General features: G+C 38.8%; 1 protein-coding gene across 3 annotated transcripts in view; it reads left to right on the top strand.

Moving 5' to 3' along the window:
* The window catches only part of CALCRL (calcitonin receptor like receptor), a 95414-nt gene that overhangs the window by 51056 nt on the left and 22992 nt on the right, over window positions 1–21366 (top strand). For all 3 annotated transcript variants that reach the window (XM_048869842.2, XM_048869844.2, XM_075118008.1), the window contains exons 5-11: window positions 1407–1517; window positions 2501–2613; window positions 4218–4309; window positions 14238–14364; window positions 16164–16317; window positions 18206–18266; window positions 18374–18440. In XM_048869842.2, coding sequence (XP_048725799.1) covers window positions 1407–1517; window positions 2501–2613; window positions 4218–4309; window positions 14238–14364; window positions 16164–16317; window positions 18206–18266; window positions 18374–18440 — 725 coding nt within the window. The remainder of the gene's footprint in view (window positions 1–1406; window positions 1518–2500; window positions 2614–4217; window positions 4310–14237; window positions 14365–16163; window positions 16318–18205; window positions 18267–18373; window positions 18441–21366) is intronic.

The raw sequence follows: 21366 nt of genomic DNA, 5'->3' as shown, positions 1-21366 counted from the left end.
ACTAGAGCCCTGTTGTGCTCGATGATATCCAAACACAGAACAAGAAAGAAAGAAAGGTGGATGGATGGCCCCTACCCCAGAGAACTTATAATCGAAGAAGCAGTACGTAGAGGAAGAAGACAGTAGATTTGAATTGTTTCACTAAGGAACTTTAAAGTTCTCCTCCTTCCTTGTCTTATTAGTAACTTCTTTTATCTAGAATACGACTTGCATTTCTGTAACTTTCAGGAAGACAAGCATGTGATTTTTCTTAGCAGTGAGGAAGAATATTTAATTGGTAGAGAAAGGTCCTGTAGTATGTTAGCTACCCCAAAACACTACTGCCTACAGACCTAATGCTTTATTTATAAATATGGATAACTAAAATATTCAATTCCAACCCAGACAAAAATGAAGAAAGTTTATCCACCTATAGCTATTATAGGTACTTCCATCCCTCTGGACCAGATGTTTCATGTGCCTATGAAAACTGAAAGCATCTGCATGTTAAATAGGTGATGTAAATACTTAACTGGAAATGTTCACATATTGGACCATCCTTGCTTTCCTCTAACTTCTGGGTCCTAGAAATATTCTTTGCCTTTTAAATAGTAACCCACTTTTGACACAAAAAGCTTACAGAAACTCATGAAAATATTGAAGAGGAAATTATTCACTTTCCCTTTTTAAATCTTTTTTTAAAAATATTGGAATCTTAGAAGGTGAGAGAAGAGAGATTTTACACTGATTTTTTTTCTCCTGATTAAATTATCATCTATGGTCAAGACAAATGTTTATGCAGTTTAAAAATAAACATAACTCTTACAGATCTGTGCCTTCCACATGGCTATGGGCATATTGTATAGCTCTGCTGTGTAAATAAGAGCAAGGAAATGGTCTTTACAAGTTTGTTCTTTATCCTAACATAGACTATTTTGATTTTAACTGGTTAGTTCAGTCACTTGTGTCTCAGGACTGTGACTATGTAATACACTGCGTAGCTCTGGCATTGAGTATAAAGTGCAGATTAGGCCTTTGTAGTCACAATTATGGTGAATGATGACACATTTTAAATACATCTTAATGAAAGAAATGCACATACAAATAAAGGTACTCTTCTTATCATCGGATCAGATGGAGTTTTAATTAAAATATTTTGGCTAAGATTTTACTTCATCCTTTAAAAGCTCATTCCAAATCATTGTTTAAAGCTTTTTATTCAAGAAAAGAAGGTTGCTTTTGATTGAAATATTTATGTTCTGTGTTGAAGAATTAAAAACTACACATAAGAGATCTTATTAACTGATAACTGTTAGAGAAATTATTTGGTTTATATGCTTTCTTTCAGATTTTACATCTAATTATTGTAAGGCTTTTGTGAATGCAGAATCCAGACTTTATCATCTGATTTCTCTATATTTGTGCAGGTCCTTACTGTAATAGAACATGGGATGGTTGGTTGTGTTGGAATGATGTTGCAGCAGGAACCGTATCAGTACAACGCTGTCCTGACTACTTTCAGGACTTTAACCCATCAGGTAAATGTGTATGGACCTGTATGCCAGGTTTGTTAGGCTAAATGGTATGTGGGGGTGATTTAATCTTCTTCTTGCTCTAACCACCAAGCACAGATCAGTGGCTCAGCTCCTCGGCAGCTGCTACTACAAAAGGTTCCATGTTATTGCACACCTACTGGTTGTATGCACCCGCTCCTTGCCCAGGTCCACTGACCACACAGACCCACTGGCAGGACACTCCCCACTGCACCACCACACTGATAATTGCTCCTGTGAGCCTGTATAGGTTAGAAAAATAAGTTGAGGGTAGCGCAAGGTTTGTTAACATGTGTTAGTTAACCCAGAATGTTTCCCTAGTGTAGACACATGTTAATACCTTTTACCTCAATTCAGCTGGTCACAGTTAACTACTTTTCCCCCATGGTCAACCTTGACCTATTTTCTTAATTGAAACATGCCCTCTGTGGTCATGAGAATGACATCAACCTGAGTGATTCTGCTGCGTTTGGGATCTCCCAGTGCCATTTCATGCCTGGGAGTATTTGGCTAGGTGTTGGCAGTAAAGCGTTCACAGATAAAGCAATTCCTTCAGTGACTGTCAACATTATAAGCAATATCTCTCATGACATTTTCTTTCCTCTCCAATTCTAATTTATTAGACTGAAATGTCAGATTTTAATTTGGATCCCTGACTGTCAGATAAGACCTTTACATCTTCTTATCATGCCATCTAGTTCTCTAATAGTTTGTGTGATATAGTTTTAGAGTAACTAGATTGAAGGATGGGAGGATATTTTTATTTGCTTGCCCTTGCCAAGCAAATACAATGGCTATGAGGTTCTCAGAATTCATATTAATGTAAGAAAGCTCTCTGTTCACACTAATAAATCTGTCTGTACTTTGCTAGTTTTTATAGGCTAAGAAATACTAGAGATGGAGAAACAGACATTGAGTATTGACTATTTTTTTGCTTGCTTTTTCTTCCCCATTTTGGCTGGCTAAAGAAAAAGTGACAAAGATTTGTGATCAAAATGGAAACTGGTTTAGACATCCCGAAAGCAACAGAACGTGGACAAACTACACCCAGTGTAATCTCCGTACACATGAAAAAGTAAAGGTAGGAAAGGAGTGCACGTTACCATGGATAGGAAGCTCATTTGAAAAGTTTGTAACAGTCTTGATGAAACCTCAAATAGCAGCAAAATTGTCAGTCATTAATATACTAGTTTTTTCATAGCCACTTAATTCCCATATGTGTTCTTACAATGTGTTTAGAAGGGGGGACAGCAACAAGAGAGGCAACAAGAGAGGAAAGCAGGCTAAGCAGACTCAAAGGGCTGGATTCGGACTTAACCATTTTTAGACCAGCATGCCATCATATAATTTAGTGCTGTCACCAGAGTTAAAGTTGCATGGATAACTTTAGTTTTGACACTTCCAATTTCAGAGTGCTTCATTTTGCAGCCATAACATACTTTTAATGTTGTTTTGAATTGAATTTCCTACATTATTTTAAAAAAGAGTAAAAATAAAGAAATGTCATCATGTAGGACTATGCATCCTTGTCTTGTTCAATGGGGATGTTAGTAGACCACACAGAATCTATTTACATAGGTCCTGTAGCTTTAACATCCTACACAACTGTCCCAATGTGGATATTCTAGGCCAAAGGTTTTAATTAAGTCTGTGGAAGTCAAGAATCTGTACTATAGTCCGATGCCCTAGTCTTGGTTGGGGGAGTTGATTTCTCATCTCAATTCCTCACACAGAACCCAGTTATTTGGGTTGTATGCAGGTGGAGAGGATTTTTCCCTCTATGCCTGCATTTCCATTTACGCAAAATGGGGGTAAGAAGACTTACTGCATCATAGGTGTTTTTCTGAGGCTAAATTCAATAACTGGATGTTTGTACATTGATAATCTTGCCTGGAAAACATTAGGTAAATTCAAAGTGGCGGTAGTGTTTAATGTGCTGCTTACTTCAGATTATTAATGAGGATACATCATATGTTGCCAACTATTCCTTAAACTGCTCTTTATAAGTGTTTGTTTTCTTTACTGCCTAATTTTTCAAAGTTCTTTAATTTAGCTTGCTGAAGATAGATTTAAGACAGAAGTTTAATCGCAGCTATTTTTGAGTTATCATTAATTTATTTCATGCTCTTCCTGGGATGCTGATTGAAAGCTGAAGTTCTAACATGGCAAATGTAGGCCCTGTTTGGAAGGAAATGTCTTTCAAATGCTTAGAAATGCTTAGAAAAACCCACTCCTACAAGTGTTCCACGTGAAAGGATTACATAAATGCAACTCCAAACCATTATTTTCTGCTTTGCAGAGGAGCAGCATTATTGGATGAATCAACCTTTAGCCATGAATGTTCCTAGCAGAGTAACGTAAATAGCTAGGACTACGTAAATGCACAGAAAAAACTTAGGAGTGTCTATTAAAAAATGATGCATTAACTGATATACAATGGGTATTAAACATGACTGCTACTAATGTTACGTGCCATATGGAGAAAGAATCTTCAATGGCTTAGGATCCTCTTAGAGTTAATCACAGGACCTCTAGAGCTGACTCACTATTGATCTATAATATTTTTCATTTTCTTAATCTATTACAGTTGTTCTATGTGTAACAAAGGTCTGCTGGGGTGTGCTTTTATCAAGTGTATTTTTGTTTTGCTCATAATGTGTTTTTTATTTTGTTACTTTATTGCAGACAGCCCTGAATTTGTATTATCTGGCCATCATCGGGCATGGTCTTTCAATTGCATCACTTTTGATTTCTCTTGGCATATTCTTTTATTTTAAGTAAGTATATTTAAAAATGTTTCTGCATCTTTCACCAGCCTCCCTTGGCTACAATAATCCTGGGTAATCAGGCAATTTGAAATACCTGGTACCTAAAATGTTAATAAGGGTTGAGTGGAGGATCCAAATTGAATATATGGGTTTGGATCATTGAATGTCTTAGCATTCAAAGGTATATCATAATAGGAAGGAAAATTCTCCTATTTCCCAGAAACCTAAGAAGGTAAAGGGTATGAGCAGGGAGAAGAAATAAATCATGTTTATTATTGTCTTCTGGAACTAATGCCTGATTAAGGTGAACAATTAAGAAAATAATTAAGGATGACATTCTTTTGAATGATCTAGAGTAACTGTCCTGTCTCTGGCTTTATATTCCATTCTCTGCATTCTCACCTATTCTTTTTTTTTGGTATCGATTATAGGAATGTATACACCAAATTATGGATACCCATATATCAGTAATAATTGGCCAGGTGAATTTTTTGTTTACTGTCAGGTACTCTGTCACCCATCCCAGCTTTTGTTACAATCCTGAGCTACAGTAAGGAAGCATCACTGACTATTCCTGATTGGCCTGAAGTTTCAGATGGTGTCTGGCTGGCCAATGGTTTTTTCAGGTGTGAGCCTGGGAAATTCTCCTCTGGTACTGCTGAACTGACCCTTTAGTGTAATGAACTAATAAACACTAGTTGACAGCTATTACACTATGGGACTGCTCCATCTTAAAGCATTTAATGGGCTTGTTCAGAGGGACCAGAGGACATTCCTAGACCGACAGCTAAAGGAAGGTGAGTACCGAACAGCAAGATACTCAAAATAATAAAGATACTTTGGGATAAATCCCTGTCCTCCACACCAAGCCCAAGCAGCCAGGTTTGTCTCCTCCTCCATCCCAAAACAAAGAGAGGCAACAAAGTTGCTTTTGAGTCTCTACTGCTAGTTTGAGGCTGCAATAGCACCCACGATGGTGTGGCTGCCTCCAGGAGGAACAATGGCCAGTGGATTTGTGGACTGTTACACCATCTACCCCTATATCCTTCCTCTTCTATTCTAGCCTTCAAACTTAGCTGCTTAGGTCATGCAAGAAGCACCTGCAGAACTAAGGTTTCTGGCACATGGGATATTGACTCCCTATGCAACTTCCTCAGATCTTGAATGATGAAATTGTATCAGCTCCACTGTGTCTTAGGCCTGTGGCTGGAGAGGGTGAGATAGGATTCTCTCCTCATAATGTTTTAAACATTCTTAGTAGGTTTTAAAAAGCTTTGAATGGCTCTTTTCCCAATCACAAAGATAACACTGAAAAAGAAAATAAGAGAGGGAGCTACCAGGACTGTTAGAAAGCCACAGAGGTCATGGAACTGGAGAGTGGCTACTTAGAGAAGAGTCTTCATTCGACAATAATTTTTTCTTATTGTTTGAGTGAACTCTGCTGACTTCCAAGTCTGGAAGAATCCAAACTTTTAAAGACTGATTATCACTATTATAAGACATGGATTTGTAAAGCATATTCACTTGATTAACTGAAATAAGAAACAAAGTAAAAAGATGAATGACAAAGATTAATTGTTCGCTATGAGGTATAGTGAGTGTATGGAGAGCCCAGAGTTTCTATTTGTCAAGAGAATGGTTTTATGAAGAAAACTGATGCTTCTCCTCCCACTTCCTCCAGACTTTTCTCTGATTCCTTTGCTTGCTATAGAATGCCATGTGGTCACCGAGCATCAGGGAACTAATGGCAAATAGCATATGTTTTTTAAAATATAAAAACTAGGATGAAGAGCAGGAAGCTTAAATACGTCATATATGAAATGTTATGCATAACATGACAAAGGCTGTATATTAACTACATGAGGTTTAAGCAAGGCTCCATTGAAGTCAATATCAAAACTTCCTTTGACTTCAAAAGAGCTAGGATTTCACCCATCTTGGCTGATAATGGAATTTTTTGTTCTTTCTTGATGCTTCTTAATAAGAGAGAGTTTGCGATGATAACCTTGTGAGACCTCTGATGGTCCTCTCTGATATAGACTGAGAGTTCAGTCCTCCAGACAGTTAGACTAGAAGACTTTAAGCCCAGAAGGGACCATCATGATCATCTAGTCTGACCTCCTGCACATTGTAGGCCACAGAACCGCTCCCACCCATTCCTGTAATAGACCCATAACCTCTTGCCGAGCTATTCAAGTCCTGAAATGTAAAGACTTCAAGTTACAGAGAATCCACCATTTGCTAGGGCTTAGTAACCGTTTAAACTAGGGCTCCCAAGCAATAAAAAAATAATCATGATGAATCTCAGTTTTAATCGCTCTGTTAAACAGAGCAAATAAACTCCTGTTAATCTCCTTTTACTGATCTAGATGGGCTCCCTTCAGCTGAGCGAGACCTTGTTTGCAAGGGAGGGTGGATTTTACCTTAGGGACTCTACATGGGGCAGGGAGGAGATACTAGTGCAGGGAGGCTGAGCTCACCAGGCCCCTGTTCTCTATGGGATGCCAGCTGACCAAAGGCATTGGGGAATGGTGTGGGGGGCAATGTGTTGATCCCTGGAACAAGAGGCATGGCACACGGGGACAGGGGTTAGTCTCCAGAGCGAGGGGCCAACTGGGGGCTTTGGGGCACGGTGGGGTCAGGATCCCTACCTCTCTGCTGGAGCTGGAATGGGAGCCACTTCCTCTTTCTTCTTCTGTTCTCTTCCCACCCGCTGGTAATGGCTTGGGTTACTGCGCCTGACCAGACACTGTCAGATTCCTCCCTCCCTGCCCAGAGGTATGCAATTAACATATTAAAAAATTAATGTGTTAATTTTGTTTTCAGTTAATCACAGGCATTAACTGTGATTAATTGACAACCCTAGTTTAAACCTGAAAGTGACCAATGCCTCATGCTGCAAAGGAAGGCGAAAAAATCCCAGGGTCTCTGATATTCTGACCTAGGAGAAAATTCCTTCTCAGACCCAAATATGGCGAGATGCAGAAGCCAGACACCTGGGAAAGAATTCTCTGTAGTAACTTGGAGCCCTCCCCAACAAATGTCCCATCACTGGCTATTGGAGATATTTGCTACTAGCCATTGCAGATTGGCTACATGCCATTGTTGGCAGTTGCATCATACCATCCCCTCCATAAATTTATCAATCTCATTCTTGAAATTAGTTAGGTTTTTTGTCCCCATTACTCTTATTGGAAAGCTGTTCCAGAACTTCAATGCTCTGATGGTTAGAAAACTGTCTAATTTCAAGCCTAAACTTATTGATGGACAGTTTATATCTATTTGTTCTTGTGTCCATGGTGGTGCTTCACTTAAATAACTCCTCTCCCTCGTTGGTGTTTATCCCTCTGACGTATTTATAGAGACAATCATATCTCTTCTCAGCCTTCTTTTGGTTAGGTTAAACAAGCCAAGCTGTTTGAGGCTCCTCTCAAAAGGTAGGTTTTCTATTCCTCTGATCATCCAAGTAGCTCTTCTCTGCACCTGTTCCAGTTTGAATTCATCTTTCTTAAACATGGGAAACAAGAATTGTACACTGGATTTCAGATGCGGTCTCACCACTGCCTTGTATAATGGTATTAACACTTCCCTGTCTCTACTGGAAATACCTCTCCAGATACCTTCTAGGATTGCTTTAGCCTTTTTCACATTGGTGGTTCATAGTCATCCTGTGATCAACCAATACACCATTTCTTTCTCCTCCTCTGTGGCTTCCAACTGATAAGTCCACATCTTACAGCAAAAATTCTTGTTGTTAGTCCCTAAGTACACGACCTTGCACTATTAAATTTCATTCTACTTCAAATACTCCAGTTTTCAAGGTCATCAGACCTTCTTGTATGATATTCTGGTCCTCCTCCATATATTCTGGTCCTCCTCATCCACAAATTTTATCAACACATTCCTACTTTTTGTGCCAAGGTCATTAATAAAAATACTAAATAAGATTGGTCCCAAGATTGATCCTTGAGGAACTCTACTAGTAACCTTCCTCCACCCTGACAGTTCACCTTTCAGTATGACATGTTGTGGTTTTCCCTTTAATCAGTTGCTTATCCACCTTTCAATTCTCATATTAATCCCCATCTTCTCCAATGTAATTAATAATTTCCCATGGAGAACTGTATCAAATGCCTTACTGAAATTCAGGTAGATTAGATCTACTGCATTTCCTTGGTCTAAGAAATCAGTTATCTTCTCCATGAAGGAGATAAGGTTGGTCTGGCACAACCTACCTTTTGTAAAACCATGTTGTATTTTATCCCAATTACTGTTTACCTCTGTGTCCTTAATCACTTTCTCTTTCAAAATTTGTTCCTAGACCTTGCAAGACTTCCCACTGTGAGTAATCTCATCAAAGACAACAGGGCTAATTAGGATAGTAAACACTACACCTATTAATTGTTATTTTCATGATAAATATGAACCTTCAGCAGGCTGATTGAAAGTTATAATCTCTCTTTCTCTCTTATCCTTTCAGTTTTTGATATATCTTATCTTATCCCTGAATAGCCTAATAGTTCATTGGAAACAGAGGGGCTAATCAAAATCTCACCCAAAGACTTCTATTCACTTTGTTTGGTCTGGGTTAGGCCAATAAGGGCAGTATGCAACTGGCAATTATATGCAAAACCATCTTTTAGGTATATCCAACTGAACACAGTGAACCTCCAATTTAGGTGCATGCTTTTCAAGATTTAGACTAAGATTTTCAAAACTCACTAGCAATTTTTGGTGCATCAACATCTGAGAGCCCAAATGAGACACCATAAAGGGTTATGATTTTCAGAAGATAGGTGCTCAGTATTTTCTGAAAATGTAGGCCCTTATGTGGTGTTTCAAGCTGGGCACCCAAAACCACTAGACACTTCTGGAAATCTTAACCTTAAACCACAATGTTCAGGTTATTCTGCTTCTCATGAAAATTGTAAATTTGTGTGTACGTGAGTGTGGCTTGTAATTCTTCAGTAAGAACTATGTATATTATGGAGACTTTTTTGTTAATTGCTCACTGTTGCATAAAATAGACTGATGAAGAACCTGTGAGTGCAAACACTCACTTGGCACAGAGAGGGTTTTACTGCTGGTCTAAAACTCCTAAAGCGTTCTAACAGATTGAAAATCAAATGCTGTGAAAAAAATGTTTGGGCATTGAATTTTTGAACAAATTTCAAGGTGATTTGAAACGACAGTCATATTAAAGCTTGATTTTCACTGTTTGGAATAGAAATCCATGTCAATTTCATCTCAGCTTGTGACAACCCTATCAGTGTTTACAGCAAAGCCAGGTGGTTAGCATTGCTACTTTTGAAGTAAATTGTAAGAATGTTATGTTTGTCTAATTCTCTAAGGCAATGGTTTCTCTGGAAGAAAGACCCGATATCCTTAGAGAATGACATGGAAAAAATCCAGACCCACAAACCACAATTTCTAGTCTGTGGTTATGCTGGGATACAAAAGGAAATTACAAAATTTAAAGGGAGCTGAGGAAAGGCCTCTACAAGATGTTCTGATGGGATACATGCACAGATCTTGTATAGTATTTTTAGTAGTACAAAACTGTTTGAGGATCTAGCCTAATTCTAGGATGTGTTATGTATTGGCTGATATTTGTTAAGGTAATTCATGGCTTTAACAGATGGTGCTTTTTTATTGTTGTGTGGGAGCATATTTGGAATTTTGTGTTTCTAATGTATTTATGCTTTTAGTGAAAACATTGTTTCCCATATGATATCTGCTGGACTGCAGTTCATTAAAGTATTTTTAATGCTGGTTGGAAAATACTTTTCTCCACGGAAAATTTAAACTTTTTTGTCAAAACCCTAAAACTTTTTGATTTTCAGCTGAAAAATCAAAACTTTTGGAGAAAGTAGACTTTCTGCAAAAGCTTTCATTCAGTCAAAAACCAAAATGTTTTATTTTCCATAGAGAAAAGTGTTTTCCAAGCAGCACTAAAAATACTTGAATAAACTGAAGGCCAGCTAATATCAGATGGGAAACAATGGATATGCGGATTTTGTATTTTCTGTATGAAAAGTTTTGTCATAGCTACAATTTTGTTGGATAACTCACTTCATTGACTTTAGAATCCACTGAAATATTTTGGATTCTCAATACAGAATCAGACCCTTTGGGGGGTTCAAGTTCTATTTGTGACTGCCCAGTAGAACTTCTTGTACTGGTTCAACTTTCTGGTTCTCCCATGGCTCTAAGCTGATAGCATACAAACACTGGACTTGTGTGTTGTGTGAACTAACTGCACAAAGCTGGTGCCGTTTTGGAAAGGGATCTGTGAAAGAAAATCAGGGGGGGGGTGTCCCCACATTGAAGTACCACACACACATCTTACTTGTGTATCATATAAACTACCTGCTAAACCAGCTCTTAAGAAAGATTTAAAATAAAGAGAGGGCGGAGAAAGGATGGGGCAAGTGACAGTTTTCAAGTACAACAGGCACAGAGAGGGAGGGAAAGGGTTTGGAGGAAGAAAGGGGGAAAATCAATTAGAAACAGAGACATTGTTGTACTGGATCAGACCTGTGGTCTGACTTGTCTAGTGTGCTATCTCCAACAGTGGCCAGCGCTAGATGCCTCAGAAGAAAGGTGCAGGAAACCTCATAGTAGACAGACATTGGATAATCTGTCCCTCATGAAGGTCTCATGCCAAACCCTGGTAGAGATTGGTTTAAATCCTAAAGCAGATGGTTTTATATCCCTTCCCAAAAAATGTCAGCATTAGCTCTTATAACTCTGGAGAGTCTTGTTATCTATATAAATGCCCAACCTCTTTTTGATTCTTGCTAATTTTTTGGCAGTGAGTTCCAGGGCCATATTATGATTGTGTAAAGAAAAAAAAGTCAGTTTTGAAGTTGCCACTTTTCAGTTCCGCTGAACTTCCCCTTGTTCTTGTGTTACAAGGCAGGAAGACTATTTTCAGAGATACTGCCTGATCTTGTATATATCTTATTGGGTAAAACTTTCAAAAATGCTTAAATCCCATTTTGAAAAGTGCTGTAGGCATTTAGGAGCATAAATCCCATTGAAAATCAATGGAACCTAGGCTTTCAAAGGGCCAGATTTACAAGGGTATTTTAGCACCTTAAAAAGGCAGATTCCTACTGGAATTTTTAAAAAAGCTCCTAAGAAAGTTAGGCACTTAATTGCCATTGAAAGTCAAAGGCCCAACTCATTTAAATGCTTTTAATAATTGCAAGAGACACTTGTCTGCTTCTCTAGGGGCATAAATACCTTTAAAAATCTGGTCCTACATCATTTAAGGACTTTTGAAAATGTTACCCTGTAGTTCTTATCCACAGACATCAGAGAAATGTGTTTCATGGAGTGCCATAGATAAATGTAAACCAAATTTTATTTCATGAAGGTAAACCTGATGGTAGACCCTTAAATGACACTTAGATCATAATTATGAGGAGGAATTATTAAAGACCATTATATCAGTAACAAAAACAGTGTGGAGAAGGGGTGCGGAGGGGGAGAGGATTAGGAAGGAATGCTATTTATTGCTGAAAGAGTGTTTTCTTCCTTTTTAAAATACCATCAGTCTTGCTTTCTTGTCCTATGTTGCTTTCATGCATGGGTGGGGGAGGGCGCGGGGTGGGAGTGCTGAATATTCAACAGGAACAGCTGTTGGATGACCCTGACAGATATCCTCATAAGTTTTATGTGTTTTTCCTTGTCTGTGCATTGAGGTCTTGACAATAAGCAGACACAGAGTCCCAGAGTTGTTCATGACTCATTTTTGCATATAACTATTAGTTCTAGTCTGGAGTAATTTCGATATACATCCATAGTCAAACCTGCATGTTCTTCAGAAATTAAACCGCAAAGACAAAAACAAAATTATATCCAGAGAAGACCTAATAGAATATAATTTACAACTTAATTCATATTCATAGCTGCATTGTGTGATTTGTGCTTTTTCTATCAATTTTTTTTCCAGAAGATTAACCTTTGCCAATTGTTGGGACCAGATTCTAACATCCTTCCTCATGTGAATTAGCTGCTTGCTCCTTAAGTGTGGTCCCATTGACTTCATTGAGACTGCATGTGGAGTAAGGTGGTACTCAGCTTGAACAAGGGCTCCACAATCTGGTCCTTAATGATTTAGGCCTTGTCTACACTTGCAATAGCATGCAGCTACACACCACAGTGAAAGGCAGGCTATGTCCACTGTGGTGTGTAGCAACATGCAGTAGTGAAAGGCTCCAGCAGGGAGATGCCAGAGCCATTCTCCGCCGCCTCTATCCTCCTAGAGCCTTTTCCTATTGCCAAAGCCTTTCACTACAGTAGTGAAAGGCTCTGGCATCAAGACACTACACTGCTAAAAATATCTGCATAGAACATGGAGGCACTATAGAGAGACGTGTAGGGTATATACTCTCGGGTTCAGTCACGTAGGGCATTCTACTCACCTAAGTTGTGCCTCACTGTCTACACTGCTATTTATACACATGCTCGCTGGGCTTGCAGCGTCAATATTGTGTCACCACACATTAGACTTAACCTTTACTGGCACGGGTTCCTCTACGGTCAGCTCTGTTTACCTGTGGGAAGCTTCATACTCCCTTCTGGTGCCTGAGCAAAAACTGTGAACAATGCATAACCATAATTTTATAATGCAGATCTTTACAGTATGACTTGAACAGGCATAGAATACACCTATCTAACCGTACTGGTGACTGTCTACTTAACTTTTTCCTTTCTTCCTATGTCTCGCATGTCTTCAACAGATTGCCAGTCACTGCACCTCAACTCTTGCAAAGATACTGTAAATACATTGCTATGAAAACATTATATTAATCTGTATCATCTTCCTGGCTCAAATATTGAGCAATATTTGTCCAGATTTTAGTTTTTCTCGGTGTGCTGTTTGTAAAGACTAGACAGCTGCGGTTTTTCCTCCCTTTCCTGATGCGTTCAGACGTGGCACTCACTAACGTGAATTGATTGATGTCTGGCCTCCACAACAGTAAACAGTAATTGGAATTGTACGTGATAGATTCTCCCTTTTCCATTAGAATTTCTCTCTGTCAATTAACGCTACCGTCCTCCCCCCCAAAAAAGGAAGGTAGGTGGGTAGGGCTGTACTGCAACATTTCCAGTAGCCACAATTCCACCCCATTGCCAGAGCCTTTCCCTGCTGCTAGAACCTTTCACTGCCGCATGTAGCTACAGGTGTAGCACCTGTACCCTACAAGCCACTGTAAGTGTAGGCATAGTTTTAGACCACTGTAGTGCTTCCTGGACTTCCAGTGACACTTTTCCCGAAGGCCGCAACCCTTCCTCTACCTCTTTTGCAGAGGCTAGTGCTAGGAGTGGTGCTCACCCCGTATAGAGTCTTTGTGCTCCCGTGGTACTTGGACTCCCATTATGCTCAGCTCCTGCACTGAGGGTGCAAGAGGTGGCGATTCTTATTGTGGTGATTCTCTCCCTTTTCACACTCACACAGGCCCCTGGCTCTTAGAGAGAGGGAGCCTGACGGTCAGGAGACCTCGGTTCTGTTCCTGTCTGTGCCACAACATGGACTTGCTGTGTGATTCTGAACAAGGATACTGGATTAGATGGACCAATAGTTTAGTAAATGCTATTTTCCTGTGTATGAAAATAATTGGTGGGGCGTACGCTTTTAAAAAAATAATTTGGCATGGAATAAAATATCACCTTGCAATAGTAAGTAAACATGTTTTTCCAGACCTTTTTTAGCTAATTGCTCCAAAGCAAGTGCTTTTCTTATAAGCATAATAAAACGTGTTGCACATGGTTTGCATTATACAGCCAAATAAAAATAAAATCAAGGATAAAGAAAATCTTTACCTTTCACAAAATTAAATTTATTATTTTAAAATGAGTTGGCAGAATAGTTAATATGAGGCTGAGAACTCATATGTATTAATTTGCTCTTGTCTCTCTTTTCTAGGAGCTTGAGTTGCCAAAGGATCACCCTACATAAAAATCTGTTTTTCTCTTTTGTTTGCAACTCCATCGTTACAATAATTTGGCTGGCGGCAGTTGCCAACAACCAGCAGTTAGTTGCAACTAATCCAGTAAGTGAAAGTGGATTTGGCTGCACTGTTGATTTGTGTGGAAAGACATTTAGTGATGGAAAATATTAATAAATTAGATATCATTAGTTCATGACATCATGTCTATCAAAGCTAACATTTTTGAATTGCAGTAAGAATTTATTCATTCTTTAAATAATGCAACAGATGTCTGGTCAGTTTGGCCAGCTAAGGTTTGTGAAGGCAAGGGAGTTCAAAATCACATGGATCTTTATTAAATAGATAGTATTGGACTACATTTCTGATTTCAGTTTGGTATTGTGTGTCATGCAGCTAGATCTCTTGTATTCTTGCACAATACTAAAACAATGTCAGGAAAGTAGTATGATCTGGAAGAATGATTTAAACGAAGTTATACCAGGGATGAATTTGTCCTGGGGTTGGCAGTCAAGAAGTCTTGAGTTCTAAACCTGCCTCTGTTATTTGCTTTCTTTGTGGCTTTTGTTCCACCCCCACCCCTCCTCCCCCTTTAAAGTTGGATAATGACACTTCACTGTCTCATGGGAGTGCAGGGCAGCTAGCGAGGCTTACGTAGTGAGGGGTAGATTGTATAGCCCTTGTTCATTTCTGAACACTTACATAAAAAGTGCTGGTCATTTTCAATACTCAAAAATACTTCAATTTAGATACAGTCAGGTGCCTGATGGTTTAACCTTACATTTCACTCCTTAGCAGTAACAACTAGAAAATTTACTGGTTAGCATACAGTAGATATCTTTTTTCTTCTGGGTGGTCTTAGATATAATATTTCTGGTATTTACTCTAAGGCTAGCTATACATTAAAATAGCTCTGTCATGTGCTGCTGTCTGCTTAGCTTATCAAGGGAATGATTATTCTGAGCAATCCCATGAATCCAAGCTTAGATGAGTTTTCTCCAGTGGACAGGAGAGGTAGTGGTTTCTAAGCCATTTAGAATTTTGCCTGGACTATTTCAAAAGAATTTAAGATTATGCTCCAGAACTAAATAAAAATAAATGCATCGATAGTGACTGGCTTTCCTGACACACACTACTGGTACAACTCCAACATCTTCAGTGGAATGATTCAGATTCAGACTGGTGTGGGGGAACTTGCCTGTGTAATGTTACAGTAGGATAAATGTGTATGGGCCTGATTTTGATAGCATTCACATTGGTGTAGCATAGTAGAAGTAGACCAGTGCAAAACTGTGTGAGAGGAAAATTAGACCCTATTAGACTGTCTTTGTTTAGTTCTAAAGTTTAGGATTAAGTTTTGTAGAGAGGACTGGGGCAAAAAGTCTAAAAAGCTATTACGGAGGTGAATCTCCTTCTTTCACTGAGGAGAGTGCATGCACTGTTTCCACTGGAGGATACTGAGAGGTAACTGAGAGGATAATGTGGCCTAATCAAAGGATCTTCTTCTCAAAGATATTACTTACCATCAGATACTTTTCACAAAGATTTGAGGAATCTTTATTTACCTGCATTGATTAATTTACATCAGTGTTGGCAACATGAGGAACCTCTGAGGGGAAAACGTTATCATTTTAAAAGATTTCCCTCGGTCCATTATGTTCTCCGTGGTGTTGGAAGCCTTCAGCATTCATCCCAAAAATCAAGCCAGCTAATAAAACTACAGTCTCTTTTGTGGAGTCATCCGGATGTCACCTTTTGAGTACTGCGTTATGAATAACACATATCAAAGCAAACTTTGCAGCAAAGCAGAGTGATGCAATAAGTAATGCTTCCCTCTTGCCATTAAATCTCTTGGAACCATTACAAACTAACTATTCAAGCTGTATTCTTTGTTTTTTCCACAGGTTAGTTGCAAAGTATATCAGTTCATTTACCTGTATTTAATGGGTTGCAATTACTTCTGGATGCTCTGTGAAGGCATTTACCTGCATACTCTCATTGTGGTGGCTGTCTTTGCAGAGAAACAACACCTGATGTGGTATTATCTTCTCGGCTGGGGTATGTAATTCCATAGGTTGTTCTCTTTAAAAGAAAAAAACAAACAACTGCTGCCTCAAGATTTCTTTCTTTTTTTGGGGGGTGGGGGTGGGGGGTTGGGGAGACCATCATTTTTAATTTAAATCTATAAAACTAATACTATGTACGCATGTACTTCAACAATGTATACCAGATCAAGTTTGTTTCTCTGAAATTAAATATGTCCTTACTGTTTTAGCAAAGCTTTCTGCACATACTTCTGTCTTTGCTAAAAGGCAGATTATGTACTGGAGAAGTCAGGAAGTGACTCCTCCTTTGCATACAGAAAAGCGCCTCTTACTATGAAGAGACAATAAGAAGTAATTATTCATTGTTTCTCATCTTGAAGATGTTTATACAGGAATGAATGTTTGTTTCCTGAGATGTCTCACCAGGCCTAGGGTGGAGGAGGGTCAAAACTGAATTGGGGAAGGCCAAGCATTTATTTTTCCAGAGGTTCCGCTTGACCTGTATTGTTCACAAAGCAAATAGAGAACTACTGTAGGTAAAGAGCTCACGTAAAAAAAAACACCAAAGACCACAAACTGAACATGACAAATTAAGGCAGTGTGGGATAGCACTTTCACAAAAGGCAGGACTCAGGCTTCTGGCTGTATTTGCACAAAGCTTTCAGGCCAAAATTTTCTGAAGTGACTAGTGATTTTGTGTGCTTCAGCTTTTGGTTGCTCATCTTGAGACGCATTCAAGAGGCTTGATTTTGAGAGCATAGGTGTTCAGAAGTTTCTGAAAATCAGGCCCTTTTACGTTGTCTCAGATTGGGCACCAAAAATCACTGTTCAAAATGTAGGTAATTAGGGATTCAATAAAGTATTTTAAATCTCTTTTCTGGTAGTTTTATTTTTATCAACTCAAGTACTATAGATCACTAAAAATTATTCTAGAGTCATTTTAATTAACCCTGTTGAGACTGTGAACTTTTATTCATATCCTGTTAAGAATTAATACAGCTTGCAGTCTGGAAAATGTCAGTACAGTTGGAGTTGTACTTTTTTAAAATGCCTTTTTGTTTACAATTTGACCTAAGATTTATTTATATAGACAGATTCAAATTTCGTAATAACACAATATATTGGACTACATTTCTGTATGACAGGACATACATTGGAGCAAATCAAATGATGTTTTGCTGTATAGTGCTATATAGTTTTGTACGTAGCATGGTCAAAGTGAAAAAATATAAGATTCCCACAGCTGATGCAAATAGTTGCTTCCTAGTTATTTTCCATGTACTAGAAACCAACAAAACACATAAAAAACAAGCAAAACATAACCAGTAAAATTGCATGGCTATTCATACTGCAAAACACCGGTGAATTAGAGGGGGGCTTGTCTAGCCATCTACACAGAATTGCACTGATATACGGAAACATGCCTAAAAATGAGCATTAATTTTCAAGTGTGAGAATGAAAACAGGAGATTAAAAATGTTGTTACATTAACTTACCTGATCTGATTTAAAATTTTCAATCTGTCTTCCTACTCGAGGCCCTCATCCAGCAGAGCTTTAAGCATGTGCTTCATTTTACAAAGTCAATGGGTCGACTCACTTGCTTAAATGTTTTGCTGGATTGGAGCCTTACTTGCTGCACTGTTACTCAGGATTAGATTTTTCAACACAGATGCTTGCTACATCAGGCCTTACTCTGGAAAAGTCTCATTCAAATCGAAAAGTACCTGAAATCAGTTATATCTGTGTGCCTGAGTGAGGCATGCAGGATGAAATCAGGTTTATTATGTGTATTCATTCATTATGTTTAAAATTTACTCACTGCCACTTTAACAATTCTTTTTTTGATGAAGTCAGAATTAATCCTTGAATTAGGCTGATTTATAAATTTGCTGTTCTCAGGATTCCCGTTGATCCCTGCCTGCATACACGCTATAGCGAGAAGTCTGTATTTCAATGACAAGTAAGTAAAATCTCAGTTTTTGTTTCTAAAAATGTACCATTTTCTTTCAAGGAGAGATGATAATTAATAAAAAGCCCAAATGTTTATTCTTCCCATTTTCTCCACAGCTGCTGGATCAGTTCTGAAACTCATCTGCTGTACATTATCCATGGTCCTATTTGTGCTGCTTTAGTGGTAGGCGTTTTTCATATGATCATTTGTTTTTTCTTGTCAATTTCCTGATTGTTCCTAGTCTTTTTACAGAATGGGTAGGATCAATATCTCCCACCACAAAAAGGGTGTGACTGTGAAGACAAGAGGACAGATTCACTAATGGTTTAAGTGCAAAACACCAGTGAATGTATGTTACGGGTCCCCTTCTGTGTCCAATCAACAGAGGATAGAGTATGTTACAGCCCTCAGCTACAGAGTTTTCAAGCTGCTGCATGCTTTCAGCTCATGCTTTTAGTTCTGGAGGCCCTTAGTTCAATCACCAGTGTGTAAGCCAAGATGGCAACCATCATGTAAGCAGATTCAATTCCATTGTAGTCAGTGCAGTTGCATTTATGCCAATGATGAACTTGGGCAAAGTTTTGCTAAGGTTTGCCAGAAAATGACTTCACAGTTGGAAATAAATCTCCCTTTCTTCTTTTTTCTATGCTTCTGGTAATGAAAATATTTTACTATACTGGTTGTTGATAGTACTCGTGCTGACATAATGGATAAGTTACCTCTCTTCTGAATCTAAACAGAGTTCTTGTCTATTTACTGTGGTTGCCATTCTTAGTTTGATCAACATGGATCACAATTAATTACAGTTAGGTCTTGTCTACCTGAGAGAGTTTCTCTGGTGTAACCTATGACAGAAACGGATATAGTTAAATTGGTACAAAGCCCTGTGTGGACATACTTATTTCAGGATAAGAGTATCTTTCCTTGATTTAGCCTAAATTGACAGGGAACAAGTTTAAGTTACACTAAATATAAGGTTTCAGAGTAGCAGCTGTGTTAGTCTGTATCCGCAAAAAGAAAAGGAGTACTTGGGGCACCTTAGAGACTAACAAATTTATTTGAGCATAAGCTTTTGTGAGATGCTCAAATAAATTTGTTAGTCTCTAAGGTGCCACAAGTACTCCTTTTCTTTTTACAAAATATAAGGCACTTTTAAACCAAAATAAGAGTGTCCATGGGAGAGGGGGGAGAAATTGCATTAGTTTAACTATATCAGTTTAAAAATCAATTTAAATTAAACCAATGCAACTTTCCCATGTAGACCAGGCCTCAGAGGCACATCAGAAGTTCTCCCATATATAGTATCTCTGGCAAAGATACAGTGTCAAAAGGCAAAATTTTCAAAAATGCCTCAGTCCCATTTTCAAAAATGATTTAGGCACTTAACGGCCAGATTTCCAAGGGCAATTGGAGCCTAAAGATGCAGATAGATGAATTTTCAGAAGCACTTTAACTATGCAAGCACCTAACTCCCAATGAAATCCAAGTTGGGGCCTATCTGCATATTTATGTGCATAAATACCTTTGAAAACCAGGCCTAAGTCCCACTGACTTAAAATGAGATTCAGTCTCTTAGGTACTTCAGTGTCTTTTGAAAACAACTCCTAAATCACCATTTCTGAAAATTTTCCCCAAATGTCCAAGACCAGAAAGTATTGGCACTAAACAAAAATAAAATGAGATTTTCAATTAGGTCAAAATCCTGTGGCCAAATTAAGTATTGCGTAACGACCTGAAAGTGGTTCCATGGGGGATGGTGAGAGAGAGAGAGGGAGGGGGAGTGCAGAGAGTTAGGTAAGAGTACAACTGGTTGAAACTTGGAATTTCTGTTCTAGTAGAAATTCTGATATTTCAAAATAGGTTTTTGTTCCATTTCAGAACTTTGTTTTGAATTTTTGAAATTTCCCACTAACAGGAAATTTCACAAACAATGGTTTTAAAAAATTGAATTGTTATCAAAGGAAACTGAGTGGCTGGCTGCCTGGACACCTGTGAAGCAGGAAGCCTAGCAGCCATGAGAGCCCTGGCTCCATCTGGAGCTTCCAGGCTGCCTGCTGTGGGAGCCATGTCCTCACTAGGGGTAGGACTTCCAGGGTCACCAGGCTCTCAGTTCCATGGCAGGGAGCCTGTGAGCCCTGACATGGCTGCTCTACCCTGAAGTCTCAGACACTAGAAGCCTGGATCTCCAGCCCTGGGTCAGTCGGTATAGTGGGGCTGCCCTGAAGCCATTGACCTTAGATGCCCTGGGATCCTTGGCCTCAGTGCAGTCTGTACAGTGGGACTGGGGACCCTGGAAACCTCACCCCCCAGCAACCTTCGAGGAAACCAGGCAAGTTTCTGATGGATCCCTGCCTGTCATTCAACAAAACCTTGTTGAACCCATGATGTTCCCATGAAGCATTTCAGGTTTGACAGACTTTTCACCAGAAAATTCCCAACCAGCTATAGATAAGGGGCTTCGCCTCCACCCCCGCAACAGGAGCAGAGGAAAGAACAGGTGAGGCAGGCCCTGACTAATAATCCTGTGAGTATGTGAATCCATCACCCAGCCCCTTTCCATAAGATGTGTAAGGGTGTGTGTTCTGCCTCTGGAGGCTACTGCAGCAGGAGGGAATATGATTCTGTTCTATCTTCTACCTCCCACCCTCACTTGCCTGCGTAAAGTCTATCTACTAGAGTGTACAATTCAATGTTTGTTAAATCACAAACACAAATTAACCTGTGGCGTAAGTAATTGCATCTCCACTGAAGTAAATAGATGTTGTACCCACCTACACCAGAGCTGAATTTAATCCATGGAATTTTGGCTTTGTGATATCACTAATCAAAGGAAAATATGACTCAAGGGAAAATATCTGGCTGATTAAAGAAAAAATTTCTATTTTATATATACAGACACAAGCACAGCTATCTTGGCAATTAATAACTATAAAAAATGCATATAAAACTCTGCTAAACTGTTATCCAATGATAGTAACATTTTATAAATTAGCCTGAACATGTCAATGACTCTACACATTAAAATAATTCCCTTTAGTATAAGATAATCAGAAAACCTGGACTGGCTGACCTCAGCAAAATTAGCATGTGAAAACACACCAACTTTAAT

This window comes from Caretta caretta, chromosome 11, assembly GCF_965140235.1.
Source record: "Caretta caretta isolate rCarCar2 chromosome 11, rCarCar1.hap1, whole genome shotgun sequence".
NCBI lineage: Eukaryota > Metazoa > Chordata > Testudines > Cheloniidae > Caretta > Caretta caretta.
The sequence above is the reverse complement of the archived record's forward strand: the minus strand, read 5'-3'. Positions and strand labels throughout refer to the sequence as shown.